Source organism: Corapipo altera, unplaced genomic scaffold (genome assembly GCF_003945725.1).
Source record: "Corapipo altera isolate COAL_440 unplaced genomic scaffold, ASM394572v1 343, whole genome shotgun sequence".
Classification (NCBI taxonomy): Eukaryota; Metazoa; Chordata; class Aves; order Passeriformes; family Pipridae; genus Corapipo; species Corapipo altera.
Genome location: NW_020884913.1, coordinates 6431384 through 6449698, shown reverse-complemented (window position 1 = coordinate 6449698; position 18315 = coordinate 6431384). Strand labels below are relative to the sequence as shown.

Below are 18315 nucleotides of genomic sequence, written 5' to 3'. Positions count from 1 at the left end.
AGGGAACAGCGACGTGGAGCTGGTGATTTGGTTCTGGGTTTTGCAGATTGCCTGGTCTCCTGTGGGTGTCGTAGAGAGTTCTCTGCTGCCTTCTACACACTCACCTGCCTGGTGTTTCCTCAGTGACTCTACATGATCACAGGTGCTGCCTAACTCAACCAGTCCTGTGTACAGCTGCTGTGTAATTTGATCAAAAATCACATCCCCTTAGTAGAGGGCTTTCAGAGCTTTGTAGACATTCAGCTGTTGATAGGGAAGTGTGTTTTAGAGCAGTGTGTGGTGGCCTGGGGCTGGAAAATGCTGTGTTCATCCCTACCACTGGTGAGATCCTCGGGAGCTAATTAGGAATTTCTACTTTAGGTCGTGCCTTTTTCTTGTTTTCTGAAAAAATGTCGTGTCCAAACAGTACAATCAATCCACAGCAGTTTGCACGTAACAGGAGCTACTTGGGCTTGGCTTAGTGGTGAATCTTAATTTGTACTGGTATGAATGTGCTGAATGTTGGATGATTGGCAGATTCAGAGCTGCCAGTTGCATGAACAAAAGAATTGTAATATCTGATCAGGTGACTGCCTGCAGGTAGTGCTGCTGTGATGCAAAGCTGTCTTGGTTTCATCTTAGCCCCTGTGAAGTGTTTTTTAAAACATTTATTTCAGTTTGGAGGAACATTTTAGCCCACCCCTGCCTACTTCTGTTCTGTTCTCCCTGCTCCTGCAGTTAATCATCAACCTGACCTTTCATAGAAGGGTGTTTTGCACTGCCCAGAGCAGCCTCATGAACAAGCTTTTGGACTCTTGCACTGAATATAGGAAACAAAGATCCTGCTCTCTGTCCTTCCCCTGCTTTGACCAATCCAAATGGGAGCTGCGTGTTCCTGAAACACTCAAGGTTTTTGAGAATTTGTTCAATACAAGTTATGTGGAACAATTTGTTTTAATCTCCTGATGCAATTTCTAAGTAACTCTAATTTTCTTCTTTCATGGTTCTTTGAGTGCTTTGAGATGACAAGCAATATTATGATATTATGAAAATGATCTTAAAACAAAATAGCTAAAAACCTAAACGCATCTACAGGTTGCCCAGAGAAGCTGAGGCTGCCCCATCCCTGGAAGTGTTCAAGTCTAGGTTGGACAGGGCTTGGAGTAGTCTGGTCTAGTGGAAGGTGTCCTTGCCCCTGGCAGGGGGGGTGGCCTGGATGATCTCTTAAGGTTGTTTTCAACCCAGACTATTCTGTGATGATAATTCAGTGATCTAAAGGCATTAGTTACATGGCAGAGCAGTGACTAATTCTGTTTTACAGTGGTGTTGGAAGCCATGTGCCACTCTGATATCTACTACTTGAGCAGGCAGAAGCCTAGACCTTGTCCTGGAAGGGTGTAATTCTTCTGTAAGTAATGCAGGAATCTCTACAACCTCCTGTCTCAAACAAATTTTGAACTTTTTGTCTGGAGGAGCCACAGACTACTTGTACTTGCCATGTAGGAGTAGCCAGGAGCTGTCACAAGCAGAACTTGTGTGCCAGTGGGGGCAGAAAATTTCTTTTCATAGTTTTGCAGCTGCATCCCTCAAGGGTTGTTTTTAAAACCCTCTGTATTGTGTAGCTCATTGTTCAGCTCTTCTGGGTAGTAGAGCTTTGGTTCTCAGGAGTCTTAAGTTTCTGGTAGTCTTTCTGATGCCCCATTCTCCCATCTTTCTTCCCCATAAAAACCCAGCATGATTGGAAACTTCCAGTTGTTAGAAGTGAAGCAACATGTGCCACTTCAAATGTCACAGTGTGAATTAAATCTGAGCTTCCATGGGATTCCATGGGATTCTGTACTTTTGCTTTATCCTCCTCCTGCTTTTTAGGCTGTTAATGTGCAATGCAATATGATCAATGTAACACAAGTCTTTCATGGGAAGTGAACTCTGGATGTGGAACATATTTTTCCAAGAGTAGTATGTGATGCCACTGGTAATGTGTTGATACTGAAATGATATTAAAAATATCTTGGCTTCAGATCTTCTGGGTCTTTGAATTTCTGAACCTTTGTCATCTAACTCAGTGTATCCATGCTATATTTGGACTGCTGACTTGCTTTTTTAGACACCGCATTTAGATTTAAAATAAAAACAGCTTGTGTTGATTGCTACACTACTGTTTTAGCTGAAGTAAATTTGGGAGTGTAAAATAATAATAATTGGGGGATGCTGGGTTGGGTTGGCTGCTGCCAGCTGTGCTCCCTCCTGTCCACTTCCAAGAGCATCCGTCCCACAGCTGCTGTGGAGCTGCTTTGTCTTCTCTTAGTGCCTGAGACTGGAGCTGATGGTGTCCAGGAGCTGCTGCACGTAGTGAGGAAGTTTCCCTCAACCTCCAGTAAGAGCCCTGCAGCGATCTCAGTCACAAACCAGTGCTGTCTGGTGTAGTTTTCCAAGTCACAGCTTCACCATTGCAGAGAAGGACCCAATTGCTGTCAGGTTTAGAAACCAGGATGGGAAATATGGCACATCATGTCCTGCTTCAGGTGGCACCTGAGGTGCTGAGGCGCTGGCCAGGTCATTCAAAATGCCCATGAGGAGCCTGTCTGGCAGCTGAATTAAGCAAGGTGGTATCTTTTCCCAGCACCAGGCCCTTGGATTTAGCTTTAACTGGTTCTGAGGTGTGTCCTGGGGTTTGGAGAGCTCGTCAATGCCTTGTTACCTGTTGCTGCAGTAGCTGCTTTTCCTGTGGTTTTTCTTTATCTTGTGAGCACTGATGTTACAAGTTTCCATGGCAACTTCCAAGCTACCACGTAGGTGCTGTCCCTTCAAAACAAAAACACTAATATGGGGGTTGTAGGACACTGGCAGTCAGAGTTGATGATCTTGAGGGATGTCCCAGGGAGGATATAAATTCTTAACTCCAGAACAGATTTGGACACTGACTTGCCAGGAGCACTTTCCAGTGCAGTTTAAAAAAACCTCAATATGTGTGAGTCTAAAATCCTAACTGTTAATGTTGGACAGAAAAGGGATATCTAGTTCATCTCTCCTCCATCACATTTGTCCATTGTAACGAAAAGATGAATGTGATAGGTTTTCTGTGAATAAAACCTTGGCTTGACTAAAAAGGAGGCCACAAAATAGTAATACATCCAAAAGGCATTTTGGATAAGAACTCACCATCCCTATTACAAAACAACATTTATAAAACTGCAAGTAATTTCTTTTTTACTTTTTTGCTTACTAAATGTAGGAGCAGAGTCTAGGAAAAAGTGGTTTAAATTAGATCAGTTACACAAGATAAGTATGAAGGGAGTGCTGGGAGGTGCAGGATGGACAAGTAGTGCAAACTGAGTAGTGGTGTCAGCTCTGTGCTAGTCAAAGTCAAGTGCAGTGCCACATCTGCACACCTTTTAAATCCCTGCAGGGATGGGGACTCCACCACTGCCCTGAGCAGCCTGTTCCAATGCTTGACAGCCCTTTTGGTGAAGAATTTTTTCCTAATACCCAGTCTAAGCCTCTGGCATAATGTGAGGCCGTTTCCTCTTGTCCTGCCAGTTGTTGCTCAGGAGAAGAGACTGGCCCCCCCACTTATTACAAACTCCTTTCAGATAGTTGAGAGGGATAAGATCCCCCCTGAGCCTCCTCAGCTCCCTCAGCTGCTCCTCAGAGCACTTGTGCCCCAGACATCTGAGACAGCTCTGACCAAGCGTGAACTTTACCAATTTGAGTTGCCATTGGCAAGTTTTGTACTGGATCAGGTGTCCTATTCCAGAGCCAAGGTGGACTCTATTGACGGGCAGCTGAGCAGAAATGCAGCTGTAAAGCCATGGCTGATCCAGGTGAAAGGTGTGCTCCCAAATCCATGTGTAGCTGGGAGTGGAAGATAAGGACCTGTGGTCTGAAGCTCAGCCTTGGGTGGTGATGAGTCCCAGTGCCAAGGTCTCCTGTCCTTCCTGATGTCCAGGTGTGGGTTAAATTTGCAACACAGCATAGTCAGCTCCTCTGAAGGCAGGTGAGGGAACCTGTGCAAAAAGTGTGTCCATGTTTGACACTGAACAACCAGGGACTGTGTGTCGATGCATTTGGGTTCCCTTCTGTGTTTAAACTTGTCCCCAGCTTCTGTTCTTGGGATGTTTGGAGCAGGGGATGGCTTATCTATAATTACCTCCTGTGACAACATTGCCTACTTGGAGCAAAACCAAAATACTATTTGCAGGCAGAATTACCTTTTATTTCTCCTAATGTAAAATGTCAAGACTTCAACCCCGTGCAGAAAAGAAACTGTGTGGGAATAGGAAAGGAAGGGATGTGCTGGCAGTGAGTGCGTTGTCCTTTGTTGGATAAAACATCTGGGTGGATGGTGACACTGGTTGCTGGAGAGGAAAATTTGCCTTGTGTCTCCCATTTGTTTTATGGAGTTCAGAGGTTAAACCCAGAGAGTTACAGGGGGAGTTCAGCCCACCCCTGCTGTTTACACCTCACTGCCAAATTGTTTGTTAAAGCGAGGATCCAGTTTTCTGTCACAGACATTCCTCTCAACCTCTGCTGTTAATTTAAAGAAACAAAAAACCCAACCTACAAAAGATTTTGCTTCAAATGACAAGTTGGTGATAAGAAATTAGGCAAAGGATTTGAAGCAGAAAGTTCCCAAGACTTCCTGAGTTAATGCTCAGCAGAAATGTCTGTCCTCTCCCACTCTGCCCAGTTCCAGGTGCGAGCTGTGATGGCTCCCTTATGAATTTGAGGTGAGATGACTCAGCTTAGAAGGGGACATGCTCCTGTTGGTGCTTGTTCTCTGTGCAAAAAATCAGAATTTGTGTAGCCCTCCTGCTGTGTGTGGTTTGAGAGCATCATCAACCCTGGTGAAGTATCAGATGTTTTCCAGATTGCAGCTTTTGATGAGTAGATTTGCTGTGGAACTCAGGCACTGATTCAGTGCTGAGCACCAAGAGAACATCTGAATTAGGAAGGAAATAATCAGGGGCCAGAGCTATTCTGCCACTTCTTTCTGCAGCTGAGGCACCGAGGAACAGAACTGACCCCAGATTGGGTGGGTAGGTGTTATCCCTTTTCACCTGCATGAAATGTGTGTGCAGGAATGAATGTCTTTGGTTTATCTGATTTAACGTAGATAATAGTGAACTTATTTTCTAAAAAGGCAGCACAAAACACATCCTGCATTTGAGGAGGGTACTGAGCCCAGCTTGGCATACGGGAGTGTAGGACTCCTGAGGGCATCTCTGGGAAACTTGTATTTCTCAGTTTTTGGGCTGTTCCTGCAGTGCATGTGGAGCATAAAACCAGTCGTGTTAGTCCTGACTTCCACAGAGGTAAATACAGCAACTGAGCTGTGAGGACCTGTTTTAAACGTGCTTTTCCAACAGAGTTCCCTCACTGCTGAGGGAGGGGGTTGTCTGTCCATCACTGATTGAATTGCTCTGGGTATAACAGAGGAGAGGAGTAATGACTGAACTGTTGTTTATTCCAGCTTCCTCTAGTTGGGTTTCTTGGGGGTTTTCACAGTCTTTGTTCAGTGACAGACCTGTGAAGTATTTATTGTTTATGCTGGCATTCTGCCTACTCCTTGGCTTGCTTATCTTAGTAACTGAGGCAGGTGGGTCTGGCACATGAAGCTGAAAATAGTTGTGCTGCCTTAAGAGAGACCTGAAAATAGTTTAAATATAGTCTATACTGAGAAGGTTTTATGTCTTGCCTTGGGAAGTATTTGTGTGATGATATTCTTGAGGAAGGATCACAAAATGGGAATGCTACTCATTTACAACTTCTGATTTACCAGTGTTGACTAAAACACAGATATTGCTGCTGGGTAGCATCAGATCATCTTGATAGTCTGGGTTCTTCAGATGCTGTATCATAGGGAATGGAGCACTGTGGCTCAGTGATATGTTGAAACATAATTCATCAGTTTAAGCCCTAATGCATGTTGAAAGTATCATCATACACTTGGAGCTCTGCAGTGAGAGAACTTCAGTTACAAAACCCAAACTGCTGCTCATGCTTGAATACTTACTGGAATGTGAATGTTGCAGGCTAACTCTGGATGTTAAGAGGCTGCCTGTGGAGTACTTACTTTAACAAATAATTTTAGAAAACTGTATAAAAAATGATGTCTATCTATATACCCCATAGGATGTGGGAGGCAATGAAATCACTTCAGCAGTCTGGAAATGGACTGTGGGCTTCAGGTTTCCCACTCCAGTGTGGTTCTGACTCCAGAAGTTGGGTCTAAAAGCCTGGCTGGCTTTCTTCCCCTCTTACTGAAACACACAATCAAGAAGATGATAAATATTCAGGTACTTTGGTTTGATTCCGGATCCTGTCCTTGGATTCTAGATTTATGCCTAGTTTAGTAAAGCAGGCTGTAAGCCAGGGAGTGGGGTAGGATGAAATGCTGACAAAGCACAGTGGATTTAGGGCTTGGGATGAACAAGGCAAAGCCACAAATGCAGCAGTAGTGAAGAGGTGGGCTCTGAAAGTGAGATGTGAAGGAGCCTCTGTCCCTGATGCTGAGTTCACGTGGTGTGTAATCAGTGTGTCTGCAGGGCTCACTCAGAGTGAGGTACCAATGCAAATATCATCTTGACCACTGAAATGCAGATGAGATTTCTCCCTGTTCAACAGCAGGAAATTTTAGCTGAGTTACTGGGAGGCTGAGCAAGCCTGAAATTGGAGTTCAGTCTTGTGGCCTCCCTGTTAGTACCCTGGGGACGTTACACCTCTTGTAGTGTTTTAGTGTATTGGACTGCAACTGCAGTTTGTAGGTTTGAGCTTGTTGAAAACAGTAATGAAATAGCTTTCAAGTAGTCATTGAGATAGCTGAAATAGCTGGATGAAGGGCCACTTTTGGAAGGACATCACTTGGTTAATCACTGGAGATTCATCAAGTGATACTTCCCTTTCCAGTAACGACTCCTGGTGCCCACAGCTCTGCGTGAGCTCATGTAGAGTATATAAGGATGGTCCAGCCACATCTTTTATTGCCAGCATGAGCTCTTTGCCAACAAGTGCTTTAGCAGGAGCTGGAACGAGCAGTGCTTTGACTTTATCCATGCTCTTATTGATGTTTTGTGTTACCTGCGTGGACCCGAGAGCTTTTAAGTGCAGCAGCAGCCATTTCTTTTCCTTATTTTTTTCAAGGCAAGTGCTTGCTGCAGTGAATTTGTCACCTATTCCCCTGCCAGCTAAGACTTCTCACTGTACAGTACCTTACCTTGGTTAAAATGTTCCAAACCAGACAGGATTTCCACAGATATTTGGGGGTATCTTGGGTGAAAAGCGTGTGGGGTGAGACAGAACTGTGGTGTGATGTGCTCCTTCATGTGTCTTCTGTCTTCTCTAGTACATAGACTGGATGTGGGCAGGAAATAATGCGTTGTGCAGATGGAGGAAGGGGGGAGAGGGAGACTTGAGGTGAAGAATGAGTCAATGTCTGCACACTTTTTAGGTATCTGCTGACTTAGAGCACAGTCGTGGATGGATCACCTGGTTGCTGTATTTCAGATCTGTCAACTGGATTTCGTGAATGTGCCAAGGGAGTTTACTCTGTGTATGGAAGTGCCTTGGCATCCTCTGCTGAAAACCTCCTCAGTCCAGAGGGTTGGGACACTGTGCATTTATATTTGTCATGTTATTTGTATATTCTCATGTTATTTCTGACTAAGAATCATCTGGGGTCACTAAAGTCAGTCTCTCTCTGTCTCTCTCCTTAGCTGAAGCTTGAAGATCGCTCTGTGGTCCCTCGAGATGTGGTCAGACACATGAGCTCCAGCGTAAGTGCTTTTTTCCTTTGCCCCTTTTTGATTGTGATACTGTTGCATGGATTTCTAGGACTTGCCAAATTGCCTGAATGGAGCTGAACAGTAATGCTTTGAGCATGTTCTATTTTTAGAGTGCTGGATAGACCTAGCTGCATCCAGTGAAAATGAAGTGCTGCTAAGGCTGCTGCAGAGGTCTCCTGGGCAAGCAAGCCTAGTAATGGTCAGGGAATGAGACAAGAAGCCTGATTATCCTGCCATCCTTAAAGTTTTAAATTAGTCCATTCTGAGATGTGGGGTCTGTGGACCTGCTCTCTCTGACTAACAGACTGGAGTGGAGGCAAATCCCTGTACCACTGCTTGCCTTTGCCTTTTGGTGTGCTCTGGTAGAGAATTTGGAGGGAATATTTTCAGAGAAACCTCTCAATTTGCAGTGAGCAGCATCTTGTCCAGTTTCTCCCAGAAATACAGCAAATCCCAACACTGCTGGAGCATCCAACACAGCTAGGTTGACAGAAAGCAAACTGGTTCTTAATCAGCAGCTGATAATCATTCCTTTTCCTCTTTATAGATATTATTCTATGTCCCAGTCACTCTGTTCCAGTTGTGCAGCAGTTATGCTTATCAGAGATGTGTGGATTTGGGTTTTGTGTAGGAAATGCTGGGGAGATTGTTGAGTGTGGATTATCAGATGGGATGTGCTCTCTTTAGGGGCTGAGCTGGGTTGGCAGTTCCTTGCTGTGGCTCCCAGCTAACCTATAACCCCGAGCCATATGGGCTGCCATGTGCTTGCCTCTCTTCTCTTGACTTACTTCCAGCAATGTGGCTACCAAGGCTGTGATGAAGGAGGCAGCTGGCCACTAACTGCTGCAGTGGCACCACATGGTGTGCAACTTGGTGCAGGGGTGGGGAAGGCCATTCTCTGAACTTGGGTGGCTTGTTTTTTTTTTCTTTATTAAAGTCTTTTTTTTCTCAATTAATAAAAATAAACCCACCCCTTTTTCGCAGAATATTTCAGGGAGTGAAAAAAGGGAAGGAAGAATTTGAAGGGTAATTTGAAACTTTCTGAAACAAAATATTTCCTTAGGAAACTTAATGGTTGTTTGAAATGGAAAATTGGAGTCTACATACCTTACTAAAACTGCAGTATTTCAATCCAAAACAATGAACAGGTAGAAAATGGAAATATCAGCTGTTCACACTGTTGTACCTGGCACAGCTGGAGTCTGCAATATATTCTTCTTGCTCAGAGGGATACTTTGAGTCCTGTCTCTCAACTGTTTGTTCTCCAGTGCTTTTTAAAGTCATTTTAAGCTTTCAGGACAGCAGGTTGTTCTCCTGTTGGCAAACATGGATGTGCTGCTTTTGTTTGCAATTTCCATACTCATTTGAGCAGAAATTGGCTCCCCAGGCTTGCTGCATGTGTTTTGGTAGATACATACCCAGCAGTTGTCTTGCACACTCATTTATTGTCTGTTTGCATGTTTAAATAATGGTATTTGCTTGACCATTTGTACCAGTGGCCCATAACTTCTTTTTTTTTTTTTTTTTTATTGATGGAATGGTGAGGTTATAACTCAACTTCTTCCTTCTATGAAAAAACATAACAAGTCTGAAGATGCCTTATACTTCATCTTCTCAAATGTTTTAAATGTCAATGGTAAATTAAACAGTAAACTCCTTTTATCCCAAAGAAAACCTTCACTTGCTAACCAGATATATTCCAAAAATTACAGCAGCATTTAGAATAGAAAACCTGCAAGTGTCAGCGTGCCAAATTCAGGATGTGGGATGGTTGCCCTGCACCAGTTGGCCTGGCAAATGCACAATGTGGAACTTATTCTGTATTCACCATACTCTCTTAGGGCTCGTTTTTAACCTTGAGCGGGAAGGACTCGAAATCCTCTGTTCCTCAAGAGAGGAGAGCTGACTCAAATTCATGTCCTTCTCATCAAGCACTGAGTGTGGGGAAAGACTGCTTCAGGGGGAAATGCATAAAATGAGATCATTTTCACTGAATGCACTCGGGCCTCTAAGTCTAATGCAGCTGAATGAGAAGCAGTAAAAGTGGTGGTGTTCATTTTTCCAGGTGATAGCTAATTTGGGGGAAAGATTAGAAGTAGGTCTGTAATCTGTCAGATACCTGGATTTTGTTGCCTCAAAGGATGCTGGGCTATGCTGTCCCTTTTAAATGAAGGAATAAGGGTGGAGTGAAGATCCTCTTACTAGAAAAGAGAGTAGTGAGGGAAAGAGTAGAAGGATGGGAGGTAGAAGATGTGAGACTGAAGCCTGTGCTTGCAGAGATGCTGCTCTTAGATGAGATTTTGCTAGTCTGCCTTAAGGCCTTGTCTCTGATGGGGAAGGAATCCATCTACTGCTTAAATACACAGTATCTCCAGTGTGGTACATACTGTTGGGGTACCAGGAGAAGCAGGAGGAAGGTCTAGGGAATGCATTTAGTTCTGGAGTGAGTGGGGCTTGAACCCATCAGCTCTCCTAATGCAGTTCAGTCACCTCCCTTTTCCAGTTCTGCTCTCGGGGTTGATAGAAATTGTTTTTTGTAACAGAATTGTGAAATGTCAGCTCGTTTCATTTGGCCCCTCCTTTGATGGGATCATCTAGTGAAAGGGTGGGTGTGTTTGAGCAGGCTGGTGCAGAGCTGTGTCCCGGCTGTAGACCGGAGGATGAGATGAGTTGGCGGTGTCTCTCTGGGACTGCATTGCTGAGCACTGCTATAATCCCAGAGTGATTCAGCAGAACCCCTCAGCCTGCAAATCTGCCTCCCCTGTCACAGGCTAAGGTTTCATGTGACAGTGAAATAAATAAACTCATAATAAAGGCAGATTCAGTGCTAGGTGAGGGAAGAGAGCTGTAACTCAACAGCCCTGTAGCTCCAGGGCCTGCTCATACATTGATCTCTGCTTTTTTAACCACAGACAGGGCTCTACCCTTGCTCAAGCATTTTACAACTGGAAGGAGGAGCAAGCTGAGCTAAACCTGGTGCTGTTGCCCGTGATTAATAACACCCAAGTGTGTTAGGTGGGAGGCTAACTTTAGGGTTGTACAGGTGCCTTTTCCATGGGGAAACTCACTCAGAGAATGGGCAGGGGGTGTTGGTGTACATCAGTCCTGATTTTATTGCTTGTTATTCTTTCACCATCCATAAAAGAGGGAGTTTAGGCTGAGAGAGAAGATGATCCACAAACAGCACAGGTGTTGGATTGTACCATGTCTCAGAGCTGCTGTCATGTTGGCTGCTGATAAAGGAAAAAATAATTCTGAGATGTGCAGTGTTAGGGCAAAAAATTTGTTTCTTGGGGGTTTTTTAGTTCTGATTACTAAGCAATCTAAAACACAGGGCCTGAACTGTAAAAGCACCAGCGGAGGGTGGACTGGGCATACTTAATTTAGCTCAGTCTGGAGGAAAGGCAGGGCAGGTGGCTGTGCTGTAGCCTGCAGAAGCTGTGGGTGTGTTGAGCATGTGCCACTCCTGAGCAGGCTTCACTCATCCTATAGCTCAAATCATTCTGGCAGCAGTTGTTGTGAACCTGAGGTAGTTGTGGCCAGCCCTTTTCAGGTGAAAGTTAAGGTACAGCTCTGCAGGGCCCTTCCCTGGCAGCCTGTGTTGGCAGCAGGCTGCCTTAGGCTCAACTATGGCCTGTCATTGTGGAGCTGTAGCTGAGAAAGGCTCCCTTTACTTCCCAGCCTTTCTGGAAAGAAATGTGGAGCAACTGGAGGGAATGAGCCCCTGCTGGTTTGGGGTCTGCCAGCCTGGCTCTCCCAGCCCTCCTGGCTGTGCTGGCACAGCTCTGGATGGGCTCTATGTGGGGCAGCTCCCACTCTCCTCATCACTGCTGCCTCGGGAGCAGGGGCTGTGGAGCACAGGGCTGGTGTGGTGTGAGGAGAGGATTCGCAGCAGGCAGGTGGAAAGCAAGGCAACCAAAAGGGCTGAACAGTCTGTCCAGGAATTATCCTGGACCGTGGTGTATCTTTGCTCTACCAGTCCTCAAGATGAGACTGAATGAGTTGAGCACCAGCAAACTCCTGAAGTCCCACAGGGGCTGCCCAGGGCTCTGAGTGAAAGCCTTGAGTAAACATTTCATGTGCTACAAAGAGCAGCATGTTTATAAGTGGGCTGAGCAAACAAATCCACTTCTCACAGGGTATAAGCCCTTTGGGTGTTGTGCTCAAGTCCTGCTGGAGCAGAGACCTTGATGTTTGGGATAAGGACAGCTTCAGAAGTTGCTGATCTCAGGGCATTTGTCATGCTGGCCGTCAGTGAGCTTTTATAATGGACTTGTGGTCTTTAATAAATAAGAATATCGATTGTCCCAGCTGTCAGGAGGCCGGGGCAGCTGCTGTGTGTGAGAGTTTGGGTTAACAGCCCTTCCTTGCAGGCCCCCACCATATGTGGGCAGTGTTCACATCGTGTGCTGCCTGCCAAGCTATCCCCAGAAGGCTCCTGACAGCATGCATTATTTTCCTGGGGACAAAAAAGATTAAAACTTTTATAAAAAGTGAGGGAGATAATGACAGACCATCTCTTAATTGGGCCAACTGTAAATGATCTGTCTGAAACCTTGAAATCTCACTAAAGGTGCCAGATTTATACTTTTTCAGTAGGGCAGAAAATGAAGACCGTTTATAACCTCCTGCAAAATTATATGAGATAAAGTCACAGTAGCTTTCAAGAATTTTTTTTTGTTCCTGATCTACCACTGCCTTTGCTGACTCAAGGATGGTCCTGTGGAGCTGCAGAGATCAGGAACAGACCAAGGAGCCAGGCAGATTTTAAAGGCAGTAAATACTCATCACCTGACATAGTGTGGTCTTATTTGACCAGATACAGGAGTGTCTGTACTCCTGCTTTGACAGCCATTGCAGATTCTAACTGGGAATAAAACAGTACAGGTCTGTAAAAGTGAACTCACTTTCAGAGCTGTCTCAGTGTCATGTGAAATGCCTCTGCAGAACAAGGTCTGAAGGGTAAAGAGGGAGTTTAGCCTTAAAATTTACTTGTCTCTGCATTTATGACTTGTACCTGTACCTGTGTATGTAGGACCTCCCCTTGATGATAAACCCTTTTTCTCTTTTGTGTTTTTAGGATAGTCAATGTGGAACTGTAATTGATGTCAACATAGAGTGTGCTGTGAAGCTGGTAGGAACCAACTGCATCCTTTACCCTGTCAACAGCAAAGACCTGCAACATATCTGGGTGAGAACGCAGCCAAAGTACATGTGGGAGCCAGATCTGGGTGATTTGGAGGGATGCTGCTGTACTTGAAGTCACTCTTGAAGGCAAAGCATCCATATTGTGCATCTGCAGTTTGGTTTTATTTTAAATTTGCTGCAAGCATCCTCCCTGGAAGAAGATGGTGAAGCATCTTCTCATTTCTCCATCTGTTCTGTGTTTCTGATCACATTGCTGAGACCAAATTGTGTTGAAGGGCTGGACTGGCATTAAATTGTGTGAGAACTCCTGTGCTGAGATGGGCTGGTGTGACAACCTGACTGGGGCAGCCCGTGGCAGTGGCCCAGAGCTGCTGAGCTGCAGTATCATTACTGCTTAAACAGGCTATAAAAATGCTGAGATGAGTCCAGCATCTTTCTGTTAAGCTGGAACAGTCTCAAACATATTTGGTTTTCTCTTGAGTGGGTAGGTGATTTCCAGAGACCAGGTGGAATAGGATTTCATCATTCTTTTTCCTCTGAAATAAAGGTAATTTGGGAGTGAAGAGCAGGAGTGTCACAACCCTTCTGAATTTGTAGCCTGTGGGAAGACAGTGGGATATGAGCTCCTCTGGGATGGAAAATTAGTCTCAGTGATAAAAATTAGCTCCAAGTACAAGGGTTGATATTTATAGGGTTTTGTTTCCTGTTTTCATCCCAGCCTTTCATGTATGGTGACTACATAGCCTATGACTGCTGGCTGGGCAAGGTCTATGATTTGAAGAACCAGGTCATCCTCAAGCTGTCCAATGGAGCCAGGTACTTCTCTCATTTCTGTGTAAGGCTGTCCCCCTGGCTTTCACAATCCTGATCTGTTTTATGAGATCTAGAAGCAGCCTGGGCTTTATTCATATGCTGATAACTTATCTGTTTGCATAATCATTGGATGTAGAGTAACAGAATACATCTTTCTCTGAAAACATTGAGATTCGTTGGTCACCCTCTATAAACAGTGTTCTCTGAGAGGTGACAGTTTTGTTCAATTCCAGCAGATCACTGCTCCAGAACTAAAGCACATTGGTCTTTAAACTGTGCTTCTCCTCTGCAGAAGTAACCATTTAAGATGAGTGGTTATTCCAGACCTTCTCTCAGTGGGAGAGCATAATTTCACTGAGATGCAAAGAGAATTCTTACCTTAAAAAAGGGTCTATGAAAGTGTGGAAACTTGCAGGCTGGTGGTTTATAATCAAAAATGAAAAACCAGCCCAAGACTGAACAGCTTTGCTTTTTCCCTGTTATTTGCAACTGTATTAGGATTTTTTTCTAATGAAGACATAATCCAAATTCATATCTCTAGAGAGAGATTTAACCAGAGATTTTGAAAGAAATATCTGGTGAACTTATTTCTGCATAGCCAGCAGAAGGATCCAAATTCTCCTCCTTGTGCATGTTGGACAGTTCCTTGTGTGCTAACCCTTAGGAATTCACTACATTCACTCTGTTAGTGAGGCCTGTTTTGTCCAACAAACTTTTTATTGATGCAAGGGAAGGAAGGAACCAGTGGAGGGCCAAGAGGCATATGGGCCTGGCAGCTGGGGAATAGCCCATCTGTCTTGTAAATTGAGTGTTGACATTGATGTTTAAAAAACAGCAATCAAATCACAGTCCTGCAGCCAGCTCTAAGAGAAGTGAGTAATGCAAGAGCTGTAGCAGATGATTGGTGGATGCATCTGTGAGTTTGATTGTTTTAGTGTTCAGTTAACACAGGCTGGAAGGCTCTTACGTGTGTTAAACTGGGAGTGAAAAATAACCACACGTCTCTCTCTGTAATGCCTGCAAGTTATTGGTGCAGTTTAAAACCTTGCTTGGAATCTGTTACCAGCTCCTGCATAGCTGTGTAAAATGAGGTAACTGTTTGCAAAATCTCTTTCTAATGAATCCTTTGAAATCCCACCAGAACTCACTCTGGAAATGAAGCTATTACTGAAATAAGTATACCCAAATTGCCTTTAGGTTCCAGCGTGGTGTGACTAACAAATTTGCAGCAGACAGATCTTGCCAGCACCCTGCCTGTCATTAGTTTGGGGGTTTTTTCATGCCAAATGGGACCTTTAGGTACCTTTAGTGCTTTTATAGTTTGTCTATAGCTAGTTTTTGCTCTGGACCACAAAAGCTTAGTGATACACCACTGGGTGTATGGGCAGACTTGCTCAGGCAGTGGCAGATCCTTGGGTGCATTTTGCTTTTGAGGAGGATGGCTCTGGAAATGTGACTGTGTGTCTCTTGTCTGCTTTCCAGGTGTTCCATGAGCACAGAAGATGGAGCCAAGCTGTATGACGTCTGTCCTCACGTCAGTGACTCGGTGAGCTCCTGGCTCTCCTGAGAGTCTTCTTGATCAACTTTGTCTTCTAAACTTTTTATGCAGGAGGGAGGGAGGAGGCAAAATTCATAGGCATTTATTAATCCTAAAAATTAAACAACTGAAAAAAACTTCACTTAATCTTCACTTGAAGTAAGAGTAACAGGATATAGTTTAAAGGTAATGTTAGTAATGAGCAGGTTTTGAAGGGGTATTACAATTAATACATCCAGCTGCTTTCTTTGTAAACAGCTTGTATAACCTGCTGTCAGATTGTTGGTGTCAAGGCAGTTCACTCACTGCTTGTTCTATCAGCACATACTTCAAAAGACTCTTACTCCATTTACTGCTTTCAAAACTGTTCTTCTGGAAAAAGGCATTTTGTTTAACAGGTGTGTTCCCAGGTCACATAAAATACTGTCTGTTGTAGTCAGTCCATGGCATTCTCTGAATGGAGACCTGCCACCATACTGGCATTTTCCAAATCACAATGGCAGGGAAGGTTTTGCTGGCTTTTGGGTAAAACACACTTTGTGTGATGGGATCTAACCTCTCTCGCCTTCTAAGGCTGATGACAGCTAACTTGTTCTTCCAAAGGACATCAGTAGGGCCTGGCTGTGTTGGGAGCAGCGGTGGGAGTTGACAGAGGAGGGTGCATAATTCTTAGGAACTAACAATGCAGTCAGCTCTTATCCTTCCCAGCCTTCAAAGCAAAGATCCCTTTGATCTAAAACTGCACTTCTGCTAAAATTTGATGCCTGTTTCTCGAACAGTAAATGGAATATCAGTTCAATAGGATGTGCTGTTGTGGTTTTCTTGTTCTGTACAGAAAAGGAGTGGTCTGTCGCTCGATATTCTCCGGTACCTTCATCTCTGCTACTTTGAGTTGTGCAGTATGTCTTCTGCTTGCTAAATAGATGTTGTGGCAACATTCAGCTTCTGGTTACCCAATTTTGAGATGGCTTGTTTCGAGTCAGGCTGCCTTTAAAATGTACATAGTCCTCTGGGGACTTGTGGTTTGGTCTGAAACATGAGTTGTCTCCAGTGTTACTCTTGATCCTGTGCTCAGAATTGCTTTGTGTTAGATACTTCCCTGACTTAGATCTTGTCACACTGCTCTTATCCTTTCTGACAAATTACAAGACTTGATACAGTTTTGTGCTCAGTATTTTATCTACCATAAACTGCTCTGTCCGCCCCCACACTCTGAATCTGAATAGCAGTGGGAAGGAACTCTAGAAAAGCAATTGTTGTGTTTACTGTCCTGTTTTGTTTTCAAAGAACTTGTCATATTAACTAATCCACCTAAGACAGGAATAATACTTACACACTTAATTTGACAAGCAGAGGAGCGAAGGCAAACATCCTCTGGCCCTGAAAGCTGTAGGTGCTTGAATTAGAGCATGGAAAAGAGATGGATGTCCTTGCCCAGGACTCAGCCTACCTTGGCTACCTTATTACTGAGAACCTTTGTGTGGAAATATGCATCTTTTGTTCCTTGCAAATACCTTTGCTTCTCCCCCAGCAAGTCATAGTCCCATTTGGATGTGTGACAGAGTGAGTTGCTATAGGAACTGCTGGGCTGACTTCAGGAGAGAACGAGCTTTAGGAGATGGGCATCTTGCAGACTTTACCTTTATGATTAATCTTACTGATCACAAAGGAGAGAAATGCTGGAATATTGAGTCCTTTATGTTGTTTTTTCCTCCTCCCTTTCCCCCCACAGGGTCTCTTCTTTGATGATTCATATGGCTTTTATCCTGGGCAAGTCCTCATCGGGCCTTCCAAAGTCTTCTCCAGCGTGCAGTGGCTCTCGGGTGTGAAACCTGTTCTGAGCACAAAGAGCAAGTTCAGAGTGGTGGTGGAAGAGGTAAGGACTGACAGCCTGACACATGTCCACCTTCTGCACAGCATGGTCCTGGCTGGCTGTTTGGAGCAGAGTCAGCTTGCCATGGTAACCTCCCAAGAACAAGTGCACTGTGGCTGTGGTGTCCTGAGGTGACAAATTTCTCATTGTGGACTGACAAGACTTTTGCGTGTGGTTTGGCTTTTCCTACCAAGGGTCCCTGTAAGGTGACAGTGTGCCAGTGCATTTGGAGACCAGTACTGCTGATCATTAGGGTAGTAGAGGCACATCTTCTATTGAAACTTAGTGTTGCATGCTGTCCAAAAAGGAGAAATATTGCTGACTGCTGAAAGAGGGAGCAGCTCCAAGTCCATTAGCATGTCTCTTTGTGACATTGGACTGCTGATCTGTATGTACTGTAGCTTCTTTCCCAAGCCTTTTCTTGGAGCTAAAAGCTGTAGAAGCTCTCGTGTGGCCAGCAGCCATGGTATGGGAACACTGTAGTGGTCCTGGATGTGGTGAAACTGCACTTGGCCATCTTAAATGATAAAAGCTGGTTTGCAGCCTTCCTGTGTGTAAGCATTCAGATCTGAGACACTGGTCTAGGAAGGCCTCTGAAATATGAAATTGCCGTTTCTGTCTTTGCACTGTAGGTACAGGTGGTAGAGCTAAAGGTCACTTGGATCACTAAAAGCTTCTGTCCTGGAGGTACTGACAGTGTGAGCCCTCCTCCTTCCATAATCAGCCAGGATAAGCTGTCCAGGTGAGATTCCCTTGAAAACCCCTTTCCACTCCCAGCACCCAGGACCTGCACAGACTAAGGGTGATATGCCTACCAACTGATTAGACACAATGCTGCTGTTTCCAGTGGGTTAACCTTGTTGTATGCCTGCACATTCCAGAGCTTCAAAACTGAGAGAATAACTTCCAAATTAGTTTAGCAGACACTTTGAGTTACTAGCACAAGGGCTGGTGTCCTACCAATCCCCTCCAAGTACTCTCCAGCTGAGAAGTGCATAGAGGAAAGTGGTGTCTGTCCCTTCCCTCCTGCCTGGAGCAGACTGCATCTCCTAACCCAGGGTTTCAGGTGTGGAGCTCAGGTGTGGAGCTCCGACCACGCTGGTGCTGAGGCAGCAACTGGTGCCCTCTGCAGGCTGCAGCTGCCAGAATAAGCTGCACAAGCTCAAAAGAAAGGTCAGATG

The 18315-nt window shown here is 44.7% G+C and overlaps 1 protein-coding gene across 1 annotated transcript in view; it reads left to right on the top strand.

Moving 5' to 3' along the window:
- Positions 1 to 18315, top strand: part of UBE2O (ubiquitin conjugating enzyme E2 O) — a 62029-nt gene that overhangs the window by 24936 nt on the left and 18778 nt on the right. Inside the window, exons 2-7 of the mRNA XM_027654453.1 lie at positions 7695 to 7754; positions 12844 to 12954; positions 13630 to 13727; positions 15207 to 15270; positions 16994 to 17137; positions 17767 to 17876. Coding sequence (XP_027510254.1) covers positions 7695 to 7754; positions 12844 to 12954; positions 13630 to 13727; positions 15207 to 15270; positions 16994 to 17137; positions 17767 to 17876 — 587 coding nt within the window. The remainder of the gene's footprint in view (positions 1 to 7694; positions 7755 to 12843; positions 12955 to 13629; positions 13728 to 15206; positions 15271 to 16993; positions 17138 to 17766; positions 17877 to 18315) is intronic.